This window comes from Cricetulus griseus, chromosome 2 (assembly GCF_003668045.3).
Source record: "Cricetulus griseus strain 17A/GY chromosome 2, alternate assembly CriGri-PICRH-1.0, whole genome shotgun sequence".
Classification (NCBI taxonomy): Eukaryota; Metazoa; Chordata; class Mammalia; order Rodentia; family Cricetidae; genus Cricetulus; species Cricetulus griseus.
In genome coordinates, this window is record NC_048595.1 from 173,309,240 (window position 1) to 173,333,176 (window position 23,937).

The 23,937-nt window shown below is 40.9% G+C and overlaps 1 protein-coding gene across 3 annotated transcripts; it reads left to right on the forward strand.

Annotated features, from left to right (window-relative positions):
• Positions 1-1,036: 1,036 nt before the first annotated feature.
• On the forward strand, positions 1,037-23,605 carry Lman1 (lectin, mannose binding 1). Of its 3 annotated transcripts, none has more exons than XM_027402712.2 (14): positions 1,037-1,292; positions 5,045-5,199; positions 5,280-5,387; positions 6,072-6,133; positions 6,934-7,033; positions 8,603-8,726; positions 9,981-10,039; positions 10,443-10,575; positions 11,761-11,954; positions 12,043-12,113; positions 15,104-15,254; positions 20,214-20,335; positions 20,538-20,600; positions 21,719-23,605. In XM_027402712.2, exons 1-13 carry the CDS (start codon positions 1,055-1,057, stop codon positions 20,572-20,574), a joined length of 1,554 nt encoding a protein of 517 aa, XP_027258513.1. In that variant the 5' UTR covers positions 1,037-1,054; the 3' UTR covers positions 20,575-20,600; positions 21,719-23,605. The 3 variants fall into 3 exon arrangements, with proteins under 3 accessions (XP_027258513.1, XP_027258514.1, XP_027258512.1); XM_027402713.2 differs by having other exon boundaries at positions 21,870-23,605; XM_027402711.2 differs by having other exon boundaries at positions 20,538-22,195.
• Positions 23,606-23,937: the final 332 nt, after the last annotated feature.

Consider the following 23,937-nt stretch of genomic DNA (forward strand, 5'->3'; position numbering starts at 1 on the left):
AATCATTTTGCTGTTTCTCAGGGTTTTTTTTTTTCTTTTTAAATTTAATCATAGTAAAGCAAAACTCTAGATGACTATGAATATGCTAACAATACAGATGCTACAAAATGTGAGGACCTGAGTTTGACCCCTAAAATAGAACACACATAAAAACATGGAAAGAGAGAACCTGCACCATAATGTTGTCATCTGACCTCCATCTGTGTGCTACATTATGTGTGTGATGCCCACGTACACATATCTCATGCAAACAAAATAAAAAAAATAAAATAAAATGCAACTCATTAATCGACTCTGCTCATAGCGTTTAAGCTTGTAACAACTACCAAGTTTTATTTGAATGCACTGTTGCCATGGTTTCAAAACTTTGGAAAGTCTTTGCCACTTTTTGAGAAATAAAAGTTGACTTGACATAAAAAACAAAATACAAAAAAAAAAAAAAACCCTGATTCAACCACCTAAAAGATCCTGGGGCTCTTGTGAGATGCTGTTAGTGGGCTGAAACTGTTAGTATTCATGATCATGCCTTGTTCCTGTAAAGTTCACAAAGAAAGCCAGCCACTGAATAATGAATGCCTTTATTCTAAATATAGTTTATTATGGACTGTTTCCACAAGTCTTAGGGCTCCCAAGGTTTTCTAAGCCACAGAAGGAAGCCCGCCACTCTGGATCTTGGAAAAATTGGTAGTACGGAAAAGTGGGAATCACCTTCCCAACACGCACTAGAGAGCTGGGTAGACCCCAAGGTCGGGTCTCGGTCCTCTCTCCCGCCCCTGTCCCCGCCCCTGCCCCTGTCCGGATCCCCGCCCCCTCCACGCGGCTGGAGTTGTGAGCTCCTGAGCCAGACCCTCCTCCCAGTCTTGCCCCACCTCTTCCGTAGCCCCGCCCACAAATGCTCTGTCCTCAGTGGACCCGGGAAAAGAGGGGGCAGGGGCGGGGCTCACCCCTTGCCCTCGGGTCTCTCATGCTCCACCAATCAGAGAGCGCCCTGTTGGCCATCCGCGGCTCCAGCGCCCCTCCCTCTCCCGCCGGCCTCTGCGTCCCAGAATCCAAGATGGCGGGGTCCAGAAGGAAGGGTACGCAGGCTGGAGCGCGGCCGTTCATTTGCGCCCTGCTGCTGTCTTTCAGCCGATTCGTCGGGAGTGACGGCATGGGAGGCGACGCTGCGGCCCCCGGCGCCGCGAGCACCCCAGCCGAGTTGCCGCACCGCCGTTTCGAGTACAAGTACAGCTTTAAGGGGCCGCATCTGGTGCAGAGCGATGGGACCGTGCCCTTCTGGGCCCACGCGGGGAGTAAGCCGGGGCTGGGCCGTGGATTGGGGGCCGGGTTTCCTCCTTGCTTTCCGTCCGCTTGTTCCACCTCCCCAGTGTCCTGCAGGACCGAGGGTCAACTCCGGCACTGCACGCCACATGCGCTGGGGCAGAACTCCCCCAGACAACCCCAGGTCCCCCTGGCTCGCAGGTTCCCCGTGTGTCTTCTCGCCCAGGTTGTCCACCCACTTCGCAGTCTTCCCTTTCTTAATCTCACCAGTACTTTGTTTGCTTCAGAGGTTTTCTTTTTACTTTCTGCAGTTCCTTTGCACTCAAACCAGCTTCTGGGTGTCACGTTACATTATACCCTGATGCCACGTCTCAAGGGTACACTTTGCCTGGCCATAGCAATTGAGACCAATTCCAGCAGCCTCCTCCTACTTGCTTTTTTTTACGGAGTTAGCAGTAGTCACTGGTCAGCTAGTTTCCCAAATGCTCCAAGATAGCATAGAGCCTTGGAGTGATTTCTTTGGTCTTTGGATGCCGTTCTTAAAATGTTGGGATTACACCATAGGATTGCCTCTCAGTTGACAGTGTGTGTGGTCTTGGATCTTTACACTATAAACTTTATATTAGTGTCTTTATTTAGTTAGTACAGGAGATATATTTTTGTATTGATTGTTTCTGAACTTGGGGCTAAGAATACTCGTATCTTCTCCTTTAAGACATCCATGAAATAGTTTCTGCTTCAAGGTTTATTCACTCTGACACAGGTGACAGAACTGTGACTGAGCACTGCCCTGAAAACAAAACACACCTCCACTTTTTAGTGCTGATGTGTCACTGCTGACCCAAGAATGTCAGGTAGCACTTGTCATTCCATAAGCTCCCCAGTGACTGTCAGATACATCCATTAAAGCAACTAGTAAATACCTTCTATTTTTGTGTGTAATTAAAGGATCATTTGCAGAAGGCTTTGATATGTTGATATATCATTTGAGATTGTCCAGTGACTGAAACAAAATGCTTCATTTCTAGAAAGTAATTGCTAAATAGAAAGCACACACCCGGTAAGGGCCATGTTCCTCAAATTAATGTGCCATTATCAGGTGTAGATTTCATTGAACTTAATGACCGAGTCATTATGTAGTTGAAACAGAGTGCAATTAGGCTCTTACTCAGTTCATTTATTATAAGCCTTCTGGGCTCATGTTATCAAGATAGCATTGCTCTGAATACACAGAGATGATGGGCATGATACTTAACACAGGTCTGCAGATCTTCTGTTTCTGTTTCTCTTTTGGAAATGATGATGAAATTGTCTGCACCTCTCCATTGACTGTCAGCTGTTCTGTATCTTTTCCGTCACAGTCCCACATCGCAAATTCAGAGTGTTAATCAACTACTGAAATTAGTTGTCTTCACTCTGTTTTACAGAGCCACAAGCAACAAATCTAGTCTACTGGGAAAGAGGTCAGGATAGAGGGTTGGAGTTGCTGCTCAGTTGGTAGGGTGCTTTCCCACCATGTGCCAAGCCCTGGGTTCAATCCCCAGCACCCCATTAACCAGGAGTAGTAGTTTACACTTGTAATCCCAGTACTGATTATACTGGGAGGTGGAGGCAAGAAGATCAGAAGTTCAAGGTCAACCTTGGCTGAGTTTAACTTCAGTTTGGGCTAAAGATATGATGTAGGTGTGTGTGTGGGGGTGTATGTCTAATGTACCCCAATGTAAGTGTGTGACTAAAGTATTTTACTGTTTTAGTCATGATTTGATCTGTCTACTGACTTTGACACTCACTGGTATGGATGGCATGGAAATCCATTGCTTTTGTGGTTACTATAAATTTTAATCTTATTCTATTGATGCTGTTCATTTTTCTCCCTTTTCATTTCTTCTTGCAATCGATCATTTGAAACCAGAAAAGTGAAGAAATTTAGGATTCAGTTTGAACACAGCCAATTGCATTCAGCCCTAATTATGATCACGTAGAGGGAATTTCTCTTTTATAAGTCGTACATCCTTTTGTACTGTCAGTACATCCTAAGGTTCATAAGGGCAATAAATGATAATAATCTTTAACGGTTCACAACCCTCAAAGCTCTCACCTTTACTCTCCTATTTGAGCTGTAGTAGGCAGCCAGGCATCTCCTGTGTAGATGGAACAAGAACTACAGACAGACAAAGGCTCTTGGACATTTACTCAAATCTTCTGTTTGTCTGGCCAGGGCTTTTTCCATAATGTTCTACCCCACCCTTTGAGTGTTTGAACCAGTGAGTACACTAAAGTATCTCAGCTTTCTTTTCCTACCTAAAAGTGGTGTCGTTTCAGTTGTTTTATTTCCTATTGTGAATATCAGAATGTTTACAATCAGAGAAAGTATGTTAGAATTGTTCAAATTTGAGCCTTTTAGTTAGCCAATAGTAAGAGGATGGAAGGATTTATAAGCATACTTTGTTTTATTGTCCCAGTTTATTGAATTTTGCAGAGACTGATTTTTTTTACAGACTGAAAGTTTGTTCAGAAGTCTGTCGGTGCTGCGTTTCCAGCTTCACCGGGTGATCTTTAGCGGTTTCAATCAATGACGGTTTTGTTTTCTGTCTCAGGCCCATGTGTGATAAGACAAGTGCTTTTTCAAAATTGATCTGTATGCCAACTTCTAATGTTTTAAAATTAAAGCCTGCTCATTGTTATTTTAGATATGATATGTTATACACTCAGTATATAATATAAATGTAACTTTTAGATGCACTGGAAAACCCCCAAAATGGTGTGCCTTGTGTTGCTGTGATGGTTTGAAACTGAACCAGCAATATCTCTGGGCTATACCTATATATAATTCATACTCATTGCATACTAGTGACCTGCTGAAGATCTGACAGTCATATAAGTGGCTGGATTGGGACTTGAGCCAGCTACTCTTTTGAGGATCACTTGTTTTCTCTAGAGTCCACTATAGTTAGAGAACTACTTATTAAATTAAAAGTTAGTTGGCCCTCTTCCTGGGGAAATGTATATCTGCAGGATACTTTGTATATGATTTTGTAATGTTTAGAGAAGTTGCCAGGCCTGCCCCTTTCATTTTACAGATGAACATATATGATGAATCAGAGTACAGAAATGATTTGTTCAAAGTCACAGCTGAACTTGATTCCTAGTGGTTGGTTCTAACAATTTTTTCCTAACATTGTAAATATATAGAGAGAGTTTGTAATATGCAACTGGTAGAACACATAGACTTTTAATATTGGACAAATTTGGGGGGTTATTACAATTAGATTATGAAAACCAAATAGTTTGTCTTTTTTATTAAAAATTTAAACAATATTTTCTGATCACTGGTTCCCCTCCTCACCTCCTCACCCATCCAACTCTATGCCTTCTCTCTCTTTAGAAAACATACAAATAAAAAAGAAACCAGAATTTTTTAAAAAAAAAAAAACAGAAAAAAAACGAACACCAGAAACGTACACACAGAAACAAAACCCATAAAAATACAAAATTGGAAACCATAATATAAAGGTCTTGATCTCCTTCGTCGGTCTCTGGAATTTTTAATATGTAATACATGGGTGTAGGCTTGCAGGTGCAATTCTCTGTTCAAAAGACAGAAGAGATATTACTTTAACATTTCAAAGTCATAGCTATCAGCATGAAGCTATCTCTAACACAATTCTTAGATACAATAAGAAGGTAAAATTGGATCTTTGTAGTTCCATGTAGCAGTTAATGTTATGTGTTGAATTCTGCATAATTATAACTTAGAGCCTTTCTTTTCTGGTTTCTACCATAGATGCCATTCCAAGTTCAGATCAAATTCGAATAGCACCATCATTAAAAAGCCAGAGAGGTTCAGTGTGGACAAAAACAAAAGCAGCCTTTGAGAACTGGGAAGTAGAAGTAACATTTCGAGTGACTGGAAGAGGTCGAATTGGAGCTGATGGCCTAGTATGATCATTTCTGTTGCTTAAACCAGTATGGTTGCATAAGCCACTGGTCCCTAACTAGTCCCTCTTATGTATTTTCAGGCAATTTGGTATACAGAAAATCAAGGCTTGGACGGCCCTGTGTTTGGATCAGCTGATATGTGGAATGGTGTTGGAATATTTTTTGATTCTTTTGACAATGATGGAAAGGTATATTTATTGTTAAAATTGTTAGCCATTTTCCCTTTTAATGTATTTTTAGCAGTTAGACTATGAGAAGGTAGCTTACTTCACACCTTAAACTTCATAAAGAACTTGGTTGATAGCCTATGCATGGTCATTAGTCTTGGTAGCAGAGAATCTCGAACTGAAAGCTATGCAGTTGTGATATTTTGCATGCTGATTTACAGTCAAGATGAAGACCTAGCTCTGAGAAGCTGTCTGTGATTCACACCCTGTATGTGCTTAGTGACTGAAATCATCAGCGTTTGTCTCAGATTTGGGCAGTGAAGCCAGGAGAGCTTAGGAAGCCATGGTGGTATTCAGTGCAGGGCTTGACTGGCCCTTGTACTCAACTCTCCTGTGTTAATTACTTTTTGGTCAGGCTGTTTTCCTGATGATATCTTAAAAATAAAATGACTTAGATGCTGAAACAGTGACTCGTGGCTTGGACACTTTAAGACTGATGGTCTTCCCTTTGGCTAGTTGTTACTGATTTCAGAGGACACTGTCAGCAATTTAAAGAAATCTTAATGACATTGAAGAAGCTTGGCCCATACTATTTTTAAAATTTAAGATCCCTAGAATCTTAGCAGTATGAAATTTTCATAGCAAAAAAAAAGAATGAAGTTTTCTATGAAAGATACTAAATAAATTCATTCTCTTTATTTTTAGAAAAATAATCCTGCTATAGTAATTATAGGCAACAATGGACAAATTAATTATGACCATCAGAAGTAAGTGTGATTTTGCACTATTTCTTATTTCACCTTTTCTTTGGAAACCCCATGAAATATATTGCTTCAAATCTTAACACTCCAAATGAATTAAGATTTTTTTCCTTGGGTTATAGTGTAACTCAATGAATGGGTCTAATTTCCGTTTGTGTCGTCAAGTCTTTCTGTGAGCCACACTTTACATGTTTATTCAAAGAGATATTTAGCTTTCACCAAACTAAAGAGTCCACAGTTTTCAACATTAATGTCACTGGCAGGGTGTTTCAGAGCTTCCAGGTGTTGGGTATAAGAAAATTGCTTACCCATGCCTTGCTTGACTTTTTCCTACATTGCTGACTACAGTGCTGGTAGTTTTCTACAGTCCCAAGTGTGCTGGTTTAAAATAGAAATGCCTAGGCAGGTTCCTTTAGATTTAGCTTCCTCTGGCTTGGATGGAGTTGACAAACTTACATCTTTAAAAACTCCATGAAGGGCTGGGGATGTAGTTCAGTCGTAGAGCACTTGCCTAGTGTGTGTGAGACTCTAGGTCCAACACCACAAAAAATAAAATAAAAATTAAATCCCACTGAGTGATTTGGATGTTGTCTTCTCTCATAATAGCATATCCTCTGTCCCTTCAGCACCCAGTGGTGTTAGGCTTCCCTTCCAGTGTCCCCAGAGTTCTGACAGGAGAGGCATTTCTGTATTCTGACTGACACAGGCAGTCATAAGTTTCACTAGAATTTGATATTTTTGAATCTTCCTGAATCTTCAATACTAAAAAGCCTTTTTTCTTTCTTTTCTTCTCCCTTGCATTACAGTGATGGTACCACTCAAGCTTTAGCAAGTTGTCAGAGGGACTTTCGTAATAAACCCTATCCTGTCCGAGCAAAGATTACCTATTACCAGAAAACACTGACAGTAAGTGGCAGTAACCATAAGCAATACTCTAGCATGACTTTTCTTTTGAATTTTGGAAAGAAGTTAATGTACTTAAACATGGGCATCCACACATCTATGTGAATGTAAGTATGTCCTCTGGTGTATGTGATTTCCTGTAGTGTAGCCTTGCCGGGAAGTTTCTGTTTGGTCAGAGGAGGTATAAGCACAAGCTCAAAGATAACATAAGCATACATCCAGTCTTCAGGATACAAGTAGGAGTAAGACAAAGGTCATTCTCCCTGAAGAGCTTATAGACTATAGAGTAACCATGTAGCATCACTGTGCTGTGTGAGGAGGGCTATGACACAGCAGTAAGGGATTTTGACCTTGGAACCTGGGCCCTGAGATGATCCTGGGGAAGGTCTAGAGGGGTTTAGTTGAGACGAACCTTGGAGCAGGAGTAGGGAATATGTGTGTTTTCCAGGCACAGAAAGCTGAACATTTGAGAGCAAATAGTTTGCTGTGGTGTGATGATCGAGAACATCTTGGAAGTCAGGTAGAAAGGCTGGCAGTACTTATTCTTGTGAGGAACTTTGAAAAGAGTTGGTGTTCTCAGCAGGAAGGGAAATGGTATTTGCAATTTTAACAAGTGACTTAGGCCCCAGAGCAAGTCTTAAAGTAATGTGATGGGAACTAGTTGAGATGATACAGGCTCCTAGACCCTTAAAACAACACGTCTGCTGCATTGTAATTTAAATGCAGCTTTTCATGCAGCTCTGTGAGATAGTCTCTCTATTTGCAACATGGAGAAATTGATTGTGAGAGATTTTAAGTAACTTGAAGAAACCCTGGTTTGAACAGCTCCATCTTATCTGCAGGGTTCCACTTACTGCCTGACCTGAGGTGATAGATGCCAAAAGGAGGTGAGAGGAGAGATGAGCAGCACTGTCACATTTGCTCACCTAGGATAATGCAGAGCATTTGTATTACTGCTGTGTGATCTATTCATAATCATGGCTCCCTAAGGCTTTGCAAGAGAGGAACTTACTTTCTTCACTGTAGAAAGTGTTAAATCATCAACATTTTCTCTTTTTGAGCCTTAGACAAATAATGGGTAAAAAAAAATTAAGTAAGTGATTTTACTGTGTAACGATGGTTAGTGAGTGAGTTTATTTCAAATTACCCTTTGTAAAATTGGGGAGATGGCTCAGTGGATAAAGAACTTGCGGTGCAACCCTGACAGCCAGAACTCTGATCCCCAGAACCCTTGTAAAAGCTGAGAAAGTGTGGTCATCTGGAATCCCAACACTCAAGAGGCAGTGCAAGATGGCTAGCTAGTCTAGGGAATCACTGAACTCCGGGGTCAATTTAGGGACCCTGCCTCAATAAATAAAGGGGAAAGTGATTGAGGCAGATGGCCAGTGTCAACTTCAGGTCTCCATATATTCACACACATGCAAGCATGCGTACACAAACACACACAGTATCCATATACAAAAGGAGTTATAACAATAGAAGGAAGCAAGGATAAATATTATTAATCACAAAATGCTAAAATTTATTTTTAAATGTGTTTTGAGAATCTAAAGCTGTACTGTGTCTTCCTAGGTCATGATCAATAATGGCTTTACACCTGATAAAAATGATTATGAATTTTGTGCCAAAGTGGAAAATATGATTATCCCCACACAAGGGCATTTTGGGATATCTGCTGCAACAGGAGGTCTTGCAGGTAAATCTTGTCATCTTTTCATATTGAAAGCTTGTGAATGATTCTTACTGGCAATCATATGTTTACGGTATATAGACTAGATTCCATTTCACTTCTAAATCTCTTTGGAGTCTTCCCTGGTCTGTTCTACCAGTCTTTGGCTAGGTTGGAGCTGCATGGGTGTGTATAAATGACACCATTCTTTCAGGCACACTTTGTAGTGAAGGGGACATATTTAAAGTTGAGGATGTAAAAAGTTACTTCCCAAGTGTTTTGGGACCATTAAAAATTTCTTTATCATATACAAAAGACTTTGGAAACTCAAGGAAATATTATTTGGGGGCAAACTTTAAATGTTGATAAATGAGGTTCCTCCACACCATTACAGTTTTGTACTCATATGGCACATTACCATTTTAAATACTTCCAAAACTATAGATTGTTCTATACAATCCAAGCAGAGAGGGAGAAAGTATATCCCTGTGGTTTTCAGGTGTTGCCAAGTCCAGATGAAGGCAGTTTCTCAAGGTCACATAGACACCCACACACACACACACACACACACCCACCCACCCACACACACACACACACACACACACACATACACACACACACACACACACACATACACACACACACATATACACCCCACACACACCACACATATACACACACACCCACACACACACACACACCCTGAAAGTCCTGGTCTGGATTTGTGATTCTTGACTGTTCAGAACATGATCTCTCCTAGCTACCTCTTCAAATCTCCCCGAGAGAGGAAGGAGTAGAAGGATGCAGCACACTTGAAATAAATCACTCTGTACCATGTATGTAGTCAGCCAGGATTGGCACAGTAGTTCACTGTCCTGAGGTCCAGTCTCCTTAGTTCCTGCCATTAACTTAAACAACTTGATATTAGTTTGACTTTACATGGTTTAGATAAAATAGAAGTATCATCCGGTTGTGAAAAACAATTATGAAAGGCCAGAGCTAGCGTGTACCAAAGGAAGGGCACTGCAAGTAGGTGGACAGGGTTTTGTGCACTTGGAACAGGACTTTATCCATGCAGGAGACTGGGAAAGTGTAGGAGGCACCTTCACCTGTCAGACACTCACTATTCACTAACTTCACTCCAGTTAAACCCTGCTGCACCTGCTGACTTGGGGCAGTTCTGAAGTCAGTCTTTCATAAGTAATAAATGCCTGTCAAGTAAATTCACAACTGTGAAACAACTACTTAGAGCATTTCTTGAAACTTTTCTTAAATTTGTAGATGACCACGATGTTCTTTCTTTCCTGACTTTCCAATTAACTGAGCCCGGAAAAGAGCCAGTGAGTATACTTTCTTCCAAACAGTTAATTCCCAGTTTTCAGTGGTGTTCTCCAGCTGTGGGTTTTGATAAGAGTGACGTCAGTCTGGGTCTAGTTTCAGTCCCTGCCATTTGGTGTTGTATAAGTCCCCGAACCCTCTCTGTAACATGCTGTTGATATGTTCAGTGGCCACCTCTTAATGTTGTCAGGATTAAGTGAGACACATGTGTTTATAATAAATACTCATTAAATGGTAGTAGTTACTATGATTTTTGGCATTATTAAAACCAAGAACAAATTAGCTGTAGTTTAAGTAAAGGACAACCTTTAAGCCAGTTGTGGAGTAGCGAGCATAAGAAAAGGGACAGATGCTAAGATGTCTCACCAGTTCCCTTTCTTATGACCTGCTCTTCCTCTGAAAAAGCCTACACTAGAAAAAGACATTTCAGAAAAAGAAAAGGAAAAATATCAAGAAGAGTTTGAGCACTTCCAACAAGAATTGGACAAGAAGAAGGAGGAATTCCAGAAAGGCCACCCTGACCTCCAGGGACAGCCAGGTAAGTTTTGGCTGGGGTGGCTCTGTGGGGACACTTGGGTCTGTACTGTCTGCCTCATCCCGTCTGTCTCAGCACACCCAGGAATTGCTGAGCACAGTGATAAATAAAGCAAGCCCTGAGTCCTTCAGGGTCTGAGAGTGTGGCTTGTGAGGTGTGAACGAAGAACACCTTAGTTGTGTGAGTGAATATGAGCCACTGGGTTGGAGCTTGGTGAGGGTGGCATTGACACGTTCACCACTGTGTTCTTGAAACTAAACAAATGAAAAACAAAAGACAGTGCTGCCCTCATGGGTAAATAAAACCATCCAAGATGGCTCTCTCCTTTCAGGGTTATGCAGTGGCCTTTATTGAAAAGCCAATTTTATATAGGTATACAATGTATTTGAATTATTTTGCCCCCATTTCCCTGTGTTACCTTCCTGTCCCTATGAACACAACTGGTCCAATAGTTCCCAGGCCTTTGAAGAAAATGACACCCTCATCCCCAGCAACTTCCCCTTACTGCTGAGAATACAGACTTTGATGGTGGGAATTTTTTAAGTGCTAGTGTAAGCCAGAGAAATTGAGACTTTATATGTTGTTACATCCTCAAAAATATAACAGTGCAAAGTCCAACAGACTACACACTTAGTATCTGCTAGGTTTATGTCTGGTCTTTCCCCATCAGCTTGAAAGAGACTGCTTGATAAAGCCCATGTCTAGCATTTGAATGCTGTGTAGTGTACAGTTCTCAGTGGTGTATGGTAAATATCATGTTGTTTGTCACCGTACCCTGAAGCTGCTTGTAGAAGGTGTATAAAGAACACAGCTGGTTGTTGACAATTATGGGTGACAACCTAAGCATCACCGTATCAGTGCATGGAATTTTCTTTTCACCCCAGAAAGTTCTCTGATTCCATAAACCTGCTGTCCACAAAGCCTGTCACTGTTTTGATTTCTGTTACTCCAGGTTAGTTCTCCCTAGTAAAATTACACAATACATATAAAATAAAATTATTTTAAGCGAAAAAGTTCAGATAGTAATTTCTATAGTAATTTAGTCATGTTTGAACTGTTTGGAAGTTTATACCCCTGTGCTGGTAATGTTCTGGTTTTGGTGTATGTCAGCACCTGGTCTGTTAGAGCATTTCAAAGCCACAGATGTTCAGAGGACTGTAATGATTGTAACTTGTGATTACTTTTCAGCGGATGACGTATTCGAGAGTGTAGGCGATCGCGAGCTAAGACAAGTCTTTGAAGGACAGAATCGTATTCATCTGGAAATCAAGCAACTTAACAGGCAGCTAGATATGATCCTTGATGAACAGAGGAGGTACGTCTCTTCCCTGACAGAAGAGATCTCCAGGAGAGGAGCGGGGACCCCAGGGCAGCCTGGGCAGGTAAGGGTTCCCTCAAAATGCTCCAGCCAGAACAGCACTGTGCTCTCATGACCTGGATGCTAAGCTGCTTTGTCTTGTTTCCCTCCAGGTCTCTCAACAGGAACTAGATACAGTTGTGAAAACCCAGCATGAGATTTTGCGACAAGTGAATGAGATGAAGTAAGTATCCAACAATCATATTTGAGTGTTCTGTTCCCTTGTCCTAAAGAAGCTTGTGTGCCTGCTCTCCTGTGTCAGTATCCTTCAGGAAGGCAAGCTGCAAACATCCAAATTTTAAAAATCATTATGATCTGAAAAAAGGGGGGAAATTCTTCAATATTAGCATCTTTAAAAACAAAGAGGTTTGTTGTAGTGATTTGAAACCAAGTATATGTCTATCTTTGGAAATTATGGGTGTGTGGAGTGAGCTGCTGCAACTCCGTGAGAAATCTTGGGGTAGAAGGGCATTTACTGTGGCAGGCCTGGAGAACAGGCACACTTGCTCAGGAATTTCCTTTTGATGCCGTCTTCTGCCCTATGACAGCCTGGACAGGTTGGAATAGACAAAGTCCAGACAGTTGAATGACAAATCTCTTATGAGGATGGCTGACTCACACAGATAGCCAATCTTCTCAATGTCTTTGACGGAGAACACAGCCCATGTGTGTTTTCATAAGCTAATGCTTCAGTGTTCCCACCCAGTTCAACCCTTGACAGGAGGGTGTCAAAGTGAGCCTTTTAAGGAATAAACATAGGACAAGGTTGAGCAGAAGAAGCTTAACAGACACAGCTGACAGCTGGAAATTTGTATTTTGCTCCTTAGTGTTTAAGAAACATTTTTGTTATTGGGTCACAATTCCCAAGCGAATACTTGTGCTGTTCAAATAGTTTAGCTAAATGAACAGATTTATTTTAGAAGTTGACTGGGTTATATAACATAGTATTTTTTATTTTGCGATTTATTATTTATGTTTTGTCTATATGTCCGTCCATACCATGTTCATACAGTACCTTTAGAGGCCAGAAAAATGGATCTGCGGTTAGAGGTGGTTGTGAGCCATCCTGTGAGCTAGAAATGAAACTCAGACCCTCTGGGAGAGCAGCCGGTGCTCTTTACAGGAGCCATCTCTCAAGCCCCTTATTTTCATATGAGTTTGAACTTTAGAATATTACATATATTAAGTCTCCGTGTATCTTTCACCCATCTTTTAATGTTGATATTTTATATAAACACTATATGATTGTAAGAACCAGGAAATTAACATTCATATTATATGTCAACAAATGACCTGGGTGGGCCCTCCATCACTAGGGAGCTGCAACACACACTCACATGCATGCATGCACGCATACACTAAAGGTATTACCCCTTTCAGACCTGCTGCCTCCTCCTCCTCCCACCTCCCCATCTGCTTATCATCAGGGTGTTAAAGCCTCAGATAGGAAGCAAGGGTCATATCTAGGAAGAGCCTTATACAGACAGGCTTACAGCTGAAGGGTATTTTCAGGGAATGGAAAGGACCAAGACCAATGAAAGAGGAGTAGGAGATAAAGTCAGAAGGGTGAAGAGCCTCTTAGTGTTTTACCCACCTTGGGAAATCACCCACCAGACTTGAAGGTATTTTATCCTGTCCATGGTGGACATAGGGACAGCTTGCCGTTCACAGACTTGAAGGACTTCATCCTGTCCATGGTGATCACATGATGACTTAACCATTCATAAAGCTTTGAAAGTACCTTCACTATTTTCAGGTACCATTCATCCCTTTATATAAACAGATCTGTTCTCTTTCTTCCATTATTAGAGTGCTTATGGTTTCTTACCATCATGCTGTCACTCACATCCACAGGCTTCAGTGGCAGCTTCGCCTTAGATTTGAGCAGTGGAGTCATGTCTTGCATGGGGAATATGCCCTAAATCAGTGTGTAAGAGTGGTGCATGGGGTCAGGAGACTGTCACACATTCCTTCATGCTTGATTGAGTAGACAGTGCTGCTTTGTTGGCTGTTTCCTGGTGACTCTCTGGGCTTGTACCTGAGGGCCATCTGATAGCACAGGGAGATAGAGGTGCAGTTCAACCCTAAGACCAACATATTCTCTGAATTCTCAGAGAATTCAGAAAGCTGCTGTGAATCTGGTCATGGTTTGTGACAACAAAAAGTAACATGGTCATCAAAGAAAGGGTGGCATGGGGGTAGGGTGCAGGAACACCTAGAAGCCCCCACCCCTACACCCCCCTGGTCCCACCCCTTCCAGCAGCTTCCCAGTACACACAGGGCTTGAATTACAAGTTTTCACTTTACTGTGATTCGAAAGTGATAAGTGTGCATTACAAACTGTACTACAGATTTTGAACTTTATCTTTTCCTGGGCTATGGTTATTGGTATGATATGACAATGGCGGGCAGTGGCATCTTACCTCAAATCTCAGTCAACCCCTCATTCATGAGGGTCAACAAGCAAATCTCTGCTATGCTGTGTGCTGATCCAAAGTGTTCTATCTACTGGGTGTATTAAATGTGCTTTTCATTTAATGATAGCTTTATTCAGACATGATGCCCCATAAGACAGGGGTCATTCTCCAAATAGTGTGGGAAGCTCTCTCAAGCTTTGGTATCTAGAATTTTTACTAGAGGACATTCACATAGGTAAGGATCCCTGAGCTGATTTTCAGTAACTTTCCAGTCCCTCTTTAGGTCAGTCCTTTAAGGTTCCATGTGAACAAAATAGGCTTGCTCACATCACAGTGTTTACGTGGACTGTCCAGACCTACCTCGGGACTTGTAGTCATCTCCCGGGAACTGGCATTACACCAGATCCAGCTTCACTCTTCTGAATACATATTTCTGTTGTAGGGTTCTTTTTTCCCCTTTTCCTTTCCTTTCCCTTCCCATCCTCTCCCATCGAGTCCCCTCTTTTCAGGCAGGGTCTCACTGTGTAGCCCAAGCTGGACTTTAGCTCCCAGTCCTGTTGCCTCAGCCTTCAAGTATGGAGTTTATGGGTATGCACCACTGTGTCTTCTGGTTTTGTATTTGTTCTGTTGGACTTTTTGGGTTTTTCTTTTTTTGATAATCTGATGCGTTGAACTTTAAAAGGAGTACCCATTTGAAATATGTAACTGGAAACAAAAAACAAAACCCTTGTGATTTCAAAGGGATTTTGTGTTCCAGGAACTCCATGAGTGAAACAGTCCGGCTGGTGAGTGGCATACAGCACCCCGGCTCTGCAGGCGTCTATGAGACAACTCAGCACTTCATGGACATCAAAGAGCACCTGCATGTCGTGAAGAGAGATATTGACAACCTTGCTCAGCGCAACATGGTAAGGTGGTTTCCTGTGTCATGGTTTAAGCTATGCTCATGTTCTTTCTTAACTGTCCCATGGGTTCCGAAAGCCTTTGGATTTGGGTTTCCTAGGTAGAAAGCAGAGCCTGTGTCGGCACTTGTCATTACTTACTGGGCAGGAGCAAACAACGAGGGTTTTGTGAGTGGGATTTACATTACCAGACAATGAAAATATTTGTATTCCTATTTTACTATCCTCTGTAATCCCATGCCTTTTATCTTGTTTGAGAATTTATAAATGGATATGAGGTCGATTTTTTCTGTTTTAATTGAAAATGGATATTTTTATAATATATTCTGATTATAGTTTCCCCTTTCCAAACTCCTTTATGGTGCCTCATTTGATAACAAGAAATGTCCAGTTGGGGCTCCGTCTCCCCAGTTATTTGGCAAACACATTTAAGTCACCTTTGTATTTGTATATATTTTAGGACGCTTCTACTACATTAGCTTTCCATACAGTTGCTCAGGTGGCCCTTAGTTTTAGCTGTCCCTCCTCATTTTTCCTCTCTCAGCTCCTTTTTCTTCCCCCTTCCTATCCCCATCTATAAGTATCTGTTCTATTTCCTCTTCCTAGAGTCATCCAATCCTCCCCCTTTCTTCCTTACTCTGTAACCTTTGTGACTGTATGAATTGTAGCCTGCTTATCAAGGACTTAACAGCTAACATCTACATATATGCAGATGCATACCGTTTTTTGTTCTTTGGGGTCTGGGTTATCTCACTTGGGATGATTTTATTTCTATCTCCATCTATTTACCTACAAATGTCATTTTTTTAAACAGCTGAGTAATAGTCAACTGTATACATATAACACATTTACTTTATCCATTCATACTTTGGCAGACATCTGTTTGTTTCCAATTACTGGTTACTATGAATAGAGCAGCAATGAGCATGGTTGAGAAAGTGTCTCTGTCTCGGGATGTAGAGTTCTTTGGGTATATGCCCAAGAGTGGTATAGCTGGATCTTGAAGTAGATCTATTCCTAGTTTCCTGAGGAACCACTATAGTAATTTCCATAATGGCTGTATAAGTTTACACTTCCACCAGCAATGGATAAGTGTTCCTCTTGCTCCATATCCTCACCAGCATAAACTGTCATTATTGATCTTGGCCATTCTGATTGGTATAGGATCAAAGTATTACTTGTATTTCCATGATAAGAAAGGATATTTATTAGTGTTTCTCAGCCATTTGAGTTTTCTCTTTTGAGAACTCACTGTTTAGATCTGTATTCCATTTTTTTAATTGGGTTATTTTTCTTGACATCCAGTTTTTGAGTTCTTTATATATTTTAGATATTAGCCCTCTATTGGATGTGTAGTTAAAAAAAAAAAAAAAATCCTTTACCATACAGAAGCTTTTCAGTTTCATTAGGTTTCTTAGTTAGGGATTCTATTGCTGTGAAGAGACACTGTGACCAAGGCAAGTCTTATAAAGGAAAACATTTAATTGGGGCTGGCTTATATTTCAGAGGTTTAGTCCATTATTGTCATGATAGGAAGCATGGTGGCATGTAAGCAGACCTGGTGCTGTAGAGGTAGCTGAGAGTGCTACATCTTCATCAGTGGGCAGCAGGAAGAGACAGTGAGCCACCAGACCTGGCTTGAGTGTCTGAGACCTCAAAGCCCACCCCCAGTGACACACTTCCTCTGACAAGACCACACCTACTCCAATAAGGCCATACCTCCTAATAGTGTACTCCCTATGTGGCTATAGGGGCTGTATTTATTCAAACCACCACAATGAGGTCCTCTTGTTATTCTTAGTTCCGTTGCTATTGGTGTTTCATTGAAAAAGTCGTTTCCTGTGCCAATGAGCTCAAGATTATTCCTCATTTTGCCTTCTATCAGATTTATTATGTTTGATCCATTTGGAGCTGAGTTGTGTGCAGGGTGATAAGTATGGATATACTTATATTTGTCTACATGCAGACACCCAGTTTGACCAGTACCATTTGTTTAAGATGCTGTCTTTTTTTCCAGTGTGTATTTCTGGCTTCTTTATTAAAAAAAAAAAAAAAAAAAAAAAATTGCTGTGAAGAGACACCATGACTACAGCAACCTTATAAAGGAAAACATTTAATTGGGGCTGGCTTACAGTTCAGAGGTTTATTCATTATCTTGGTAGGAATCATGATCGCATGCAGGAAGACATATTGCTGGAGAGGTAGGTGAGATTTCTACATCCAGATCCACAGGCAGCAGGAAGAGAGCATGACAAGGGGCCTGGCTTGAGCTTCTCAAACCTCAAAGCCTGCCCCCCCCACCCCCCCAGTGACACATTTCCTCCAACAAGGCCACACCTCCTAATAGTACTATTTCCTGTGGCCTTATGGGGGCTATTTTCATTTAAATCACATCTAGGGTATCATCTACAAATAGATACTTTAACTTTTTTCATTCCAATTTTGTATCCCCTTGATCTCCCTCAATTGTCTTATTGCTCTTTCTTAGTCTTCAATTACTATAATAAGGTATGGAGAGAGTAGACAGTCTTGTCTTGTTCCTGATTTTAGTGGAAATGCTTTGAGTTTCTTTCCATTCATGTAGAAGTTAGCTGTTGTCTTGCTGGAAACTGCCTTTATTATTTAAGATGTATCTTAGACACTCTAGGACTTTTATCATGAAGGGTGTTGTATTTTGTCAAAGGCCTTTTCTGACTTATGAAATATGTTTTGGGTAATCATGTCATTTCATTCCCCTGTTTATGCTTTCACACATTTCATTTAATGGATTTATTCATATCCTCTTTAAGGACTGCAAACAGATTCATAATAGCCATTTTGAAGTCCTTGTCTTGTGCTCCAGCTATATTGCATTTCTTAGGGCCTTCTCTAGTAGGGTTGCCAGGCTCCAGTGGAGACATACTTTCCTGTGTGCTGATGTTTTTATGCTGGTGTTAGGCATCTGGGTTGGAATGATTGTGATTCTAGGTGTTGTCTTTGTTGGGTGAGTTTTCTAGTCCTTGGTTTCTGTTGCTCTCTGGATCTTAGGAGTGTATGATAGCAGTGCCTTTGTCTGGTAAGGAGTGCTTATGGGTTCCTGGCTGGTGTGGCCACTGGATGTCCTCAATAGACTTGTTTCTTGGTGTTGGGAGTTTACATGCAGGAATGGGGACAGGCTAAAAGAGCTGGGGGCTGAGAAGATGGACAGGAGGGAGGAAAGCTGAGTTTGCTAAGATCTCTGGGGTCCAAGGAAGGGAGAGAAGGCTAGCCCATGCTGGTGGCCTACTACAGTGCTGGGAATGAGCTTGGGGGATTTGAATTGGATGACTAGAAGGAGAGTGAAGATCACCTTCCTGATCCTCTGGTGGGCGTGGTCAGTGGATTTCCAGGTAGAGAAGCTAAGTTGTTAGCCAGTGAGACAAAGGATGAGATGAGGAAGGCAGGCTGTGTGAGAAGATCTGAATATTGAATGTTTTGATCAGACAGAGTCCCTACCCCCCCCCCACCATGTACTCTTTAAACCCACTGAGACCACTTAGTATTGCCTGTGTGTGTATGAGGGCCACTCACCAGAGCATTGGCAGTGCATAGGGGTCACATCCCTGAAAAGAACGGACTCTCCTTCCCCCAGCAGCCATCAATAACCAGTAGGAGTTAAGCTGGGGTAGGACTTCATTAGCCCCTCCCTAATTAGTACTGGGATTTTAGCTGACTTGATCGTGTGTTTCTTAATATTCATATTTCTCTGGCCTATTTTCTCCCAAGGATCTGACCTGCAATTTTCTTGCTATTTTGTTATTATGTCACTTCAGTTAGGTTTTGAGATTAGATAATTAAGATTGTGTTGAGTGTTTTCCTCGGAGGCTAAGTAAGTAGCCTTGTACAGGCACGCATTTAGAATACAGTTGGTCCTAATCAAGCTTAGAAGACACAGGACCCGGGTGTTGGAGAGATGGCTCAGAGGTCAAGAGCACTGCTGCTCTTCCAGAGGACCTGAGTTCAATTCCCAGCAACCAATTGGTGGCTCACAACCATCTATAGTGAAATCTGGTGCCCTCTTCTGGTATCCAAGCATACATGCAAGCAGAATACTGTATAGATAAGAAGCTGGACCCCAATCCTTGAAATACATTATGTCAGCAATAACAACATTAACATGACTTTCTCAAGGTCATTAGTAGAGGGAAAAACACTTGTCTTCAATTTCCAATCTCATTTCCATTATATTTTGACACTGCCTTTCTTAACCATTTCTATGTTCATGCTTTGAATTTTTGCAAATCTTAATTTTCTTATTGGCCTTGGCTTTTCAACCAAGTCATAGTTTTGTTTAAAGATACTTTCCCTCTTTGTTGTAATGGCCAACTTGATGCGTCGGGGTGAGTATGTCCTAAAAATTATGCCTCATAGATGCAGCCAGATTGAGAACAACCAATCCTAGAAGCCACTGTGTCTGGGTGACATCTTTGTCCCTGATTTTTAATTAGCCCCTTAAGATACCCTGTCCTATAGAGACAGAAGATGGGACAGTTTTCAGAAGTCACTCAGGTTTGATGTTGTGAAATTTCAAAGGATATGTCAGGAAACAAATTCTGTTTAAGTAATTTGTTGGTAAGTAGCATGTCATTTATCATATAATCTGGAACATTACTGAGCCTGAAGTCTGATTGTATGTCAGTACAGAAATTGTGAACTGGAAGCATCCAGGGCAGTAGGAGTTTGTGGGAACCCGTTCCCTGAAGCCATAAAGGCACTGAAATCATTTGTAGTGAAGGCAGGGAAGGGCAGGTGGCACCAGGTTGGGGGGGGGCTTACGTCAACTGCTATGTGAAAGAAAGGATGTAAAAGTTAAATGGGTGGAAAATATTTAGGGAAATGAGTAAATGAAAATACTGTTTACCTAATAGATTGTTCTATAAGATTTCACACTATGTCTTTCCAGGCCATTAATTTGACTAATTATAATACACATTCTTTGCTTTACAGCCATCTAATGAAAAACCCAAATGCCCAGAACTACCACCCTTTCCATCATGTTTATCCACCATCCACTTTGTCATCTTTGTAGTGGTACAGACAGTGTTGTTCATTGGCTATATCATGTACAGGTAAGTAAGTCTCTTGATGACATTTGATCCAACATGTCTGGGGATAAAATACTTGTAGAATTAAATAGGACCTTAATGCAGCTTTCACAGACAATTTTGTTTACTAGTCTATTGGGTGTGCATGCTTAGAGTGCGTTTATCTCAGTATTTTCTACTTCAGAGGGCATTGATAGTTTAAACATTTTTTTTTTTCTTTTTTTAGGACTCAGCAAGAAGCAGCTGCCAAAAAATTCTTTTGACCTTCATTTTCCTATATGTACATCATGTATGTATGTATGTGCAAATGTCTTTTTGAGGGGATTTAGTATTTAAATCACTTCATAGTCTAAGTTATTAAGTTTTGTAAAAAATAACTCTTAAAAACATTCATTTTTCAGTAAAAATAAATCTTAAAGACAACCACATTTTGTTCATAGTACTACATGTCTTTACATTTCAGTGAGTTTCTCGTAGGCAGAATGTAGCAACTGAACAGAATAATGGCAAGTCAAGACATAAAATAGGGGCAGCCACTGACTGTGGGCATTACCCTCTCTATCTCTGGTGTTGGAGGTTTATTTATATACACACTTGCCTTTCTTCCCAGAACGTGAGGTCTAAACATGAGCACCCTATTCATGTGAGTCTTGTAACAAAATCATTTTTAGAAGTGAGAATTTCCTAATACAAGAGTGGGTTCTAGAGTCCTTGGTCCCAACACAGCTCTCTCCGGGATCAGTCACTTGTCTGAGAGCTTTAAACTAGATACTAGGCATCAGAGCATTTAATGAAATGTTTTCCCCTGTTTTTAATGTGTTTTTCACTTTTAAAGGAAATTTTGGTGGAAAACTAGTAACTACTTTTTGCCTACATCATTTAGGTGAGAACAATCCTATGACGGTGATTTTTAATGGGTATTTTGCCTGGTGTTTTATTCATTCATGATGGCAGTTGTCTTGAATATCTTTGTTCCAATAATGTCAATTTGATATTACAGAAATAATTTTTATACTTTTAATTTGTGGAGTTTATTTCTCCCATTTTGTCAAACATGTGGTTAGCTCTAATTACATGTTCTGCAGCTATTTTAAATTCACAGGACTTACTAGTACATTCTGGTTTACATTACTCTGGTTTGTGACTTGCAAACTTAAATTGAGTGGGCTATGGCAGAAGCAGCTCTGAACTATTTGAAAGAAAATTTGTAAATATTTAGCTGTTTCTCCTTTAAATGCTAAATAGAAATAAGGATACTGTGAGTCGCCCAGTAGAAATTAATCAGAAAACCTTAGGCTGGCAGGAGTTGTTGTAGGTTAGTTGTAACCTAACAACTACAGTTAGTTGTAGGTATTTCAGAACCACCTGTGACATTTTAAAGTGCAGATTTCACTTTTCTTTTCACAGCTGGGCTAGACTTTCGCTGGCTTCAAGACAATTTACCTCTTATTAAAGTAATGGTCTCGTTGCTATGGGATCCAGACCACCACTGTTTAATAAGATATGCAACTAAATTGTTCTAAGCCTTCGTAAGTTCTCTCTTGACTATCATTTGCAGATTGGGCTAACAACCTAAAATCTCTATGAAGACTTTACGAAGAGCACTCTATGCTGTGGCACTACCTAACTAGCACCACGTGTGCAGCCTCGCCTTGCATTTTACACTGGCATTCATCCTAGATCTCAAACACAGTGCACTCACAGTGGCTTCACGGAACTCTACAGCGTAAAGCACTTCTCACTTCTCTGTAGTGTTAACACTTGGAAACTCATGTTCCACAAGTGTCATTTTCCAGAATTTAATAAAAGAAAAAACCTTTCAGTGAAATGTCAAATTGTAGACATTGGGAAATCTTGAGATAAAGGACTGCCAAAGCCAGTATTACAAAGTCCACAGTCATGTGCCTGAATGTTAAAGGAATCCCAGATCTGGGCAGTGTACATTTTTCAAGTCCAAGGGGAAGCACAGTGATGATTCCTAATGTGATTGCAGCTAGCCATTGTAGCAGGAGTCTTTTAAATATCACTCAGCAAGATAGTTGACAGGGTATATATATATATCTCTTTGTTTTCCTCGAGATCATTCAGTCTGAAGCCTCTGAGCAAAACCCTACGCTGTGGGAACTTAGCGCTGCCAGCGTCCCTCTATTCTGTAGTGTCCTGTGTAACTGCAGTAATTCACTTCTCACACCAGCAACTATTTTACAGGTGCCTTGGATCAAAACAAAATTATTTTAACACTTTAATGTAATTTTATGATGCCACTCTTAAAAGAAATTGCAATTATGTAATTGCTGATAGGCTTGTGTAATATGCCATTTGCGTTATAATTATTTGAATGCTTTATTTAGCATAAAACTTCACCATGGAATCACAAACAATAACCAGTGTTTTGTCACATATTGAAGGCACGTCAGTGTTTTTCAGAGTATGGCCCATGGACCAGCCATTCAGTTCATGGAGTGCTTATTAGGAATACAGATTCCAAGACCCCATTCCAAGCCAGCCGCATCACTGGGGGGCTTCAGAGTGTCCATCCCACAGACACTGCACACTGACAGTTGAGAACCACTGAAATGAGGAGTAGGAAGAGGTGTGTGATGGTGTTTGTTTCCTTGGCTCTAAGCTGAGCTACGCACATTTTCACTGTTGTTGAGATCAGCAGCTCTGCTGGTCCTTCCTGTGCTTGTTAGTGTTTGTTTTGTTAAAAGACATCAGCAACTACAAACTAACCCCAGGTTGGCTGACCTCGTGGCACTTCAGTGAGGACTCTGAAACTTGTAGAATCATCTTTGACTCAGGCAAAGCTTAAGCCTGCCTGCTGAAGCTGTGGCCTTCCTGATTGTCACCACTTTATCTCAGACAGCTGCATATGTTGATAACTTGAGGAAACGGAAAAGACTTGAATAAGAGGTTACTCACCTGCTTTCTCTGTGGACAATCAGTCTTTGGAAAGAAAAGCTGATTGGTTGCCTGGCTGTGATTCTCTCGAAGCGCCCACATGCTGGTTGGAGAAAGGCGATGAACAAATCAAGTCATTTGGAATTTTGTGTTTGTAAGATTTAGGGTGAGATCATCTCTTGCAACTTTTTAGATCTGTATGTTGCTCGTTTTAAGATATTTCTTTTATGATGTTAGAGTTTAAAAGGGTTTCTATCCACTGTCAATTTCAATAATAATATAACATTTTGTCAAGGGTTTTTGTTTTTTGTTTTGCTTTTGTGATTGTTACTTGATGCTAGCTGGAATTCAAGAAATGTCAAATGACCTTATTCAAATAAAAGAAATATTTTAGTAAATTGTTTTTTTCCATCATTGATTTGACATTGGGATCTAAGTAGCTATTTTCTAAACAGGCCCCTGTTTGCAGTTGTATTTTATTTATCTGTGATCTGCCCCCTGCCATCCTGTTTCCTCTCCTGTTGCTCACAAGCAGCTTTAAGATGAGTTATTCATTTGGCTTGTAATTCCCAGTTAGAGCACATCATTTTGGGGAAGTCAAGGCAGGCACTTGAAGCAGCTAGTCACATCCAGTCAGAAGCAAGGAGAAAAGGAATGTATGACTGCTTACTGGTGCTCACCTCTGCCCTACACTGGAGTTGGGAGATGGTGCTACCCACAATGAA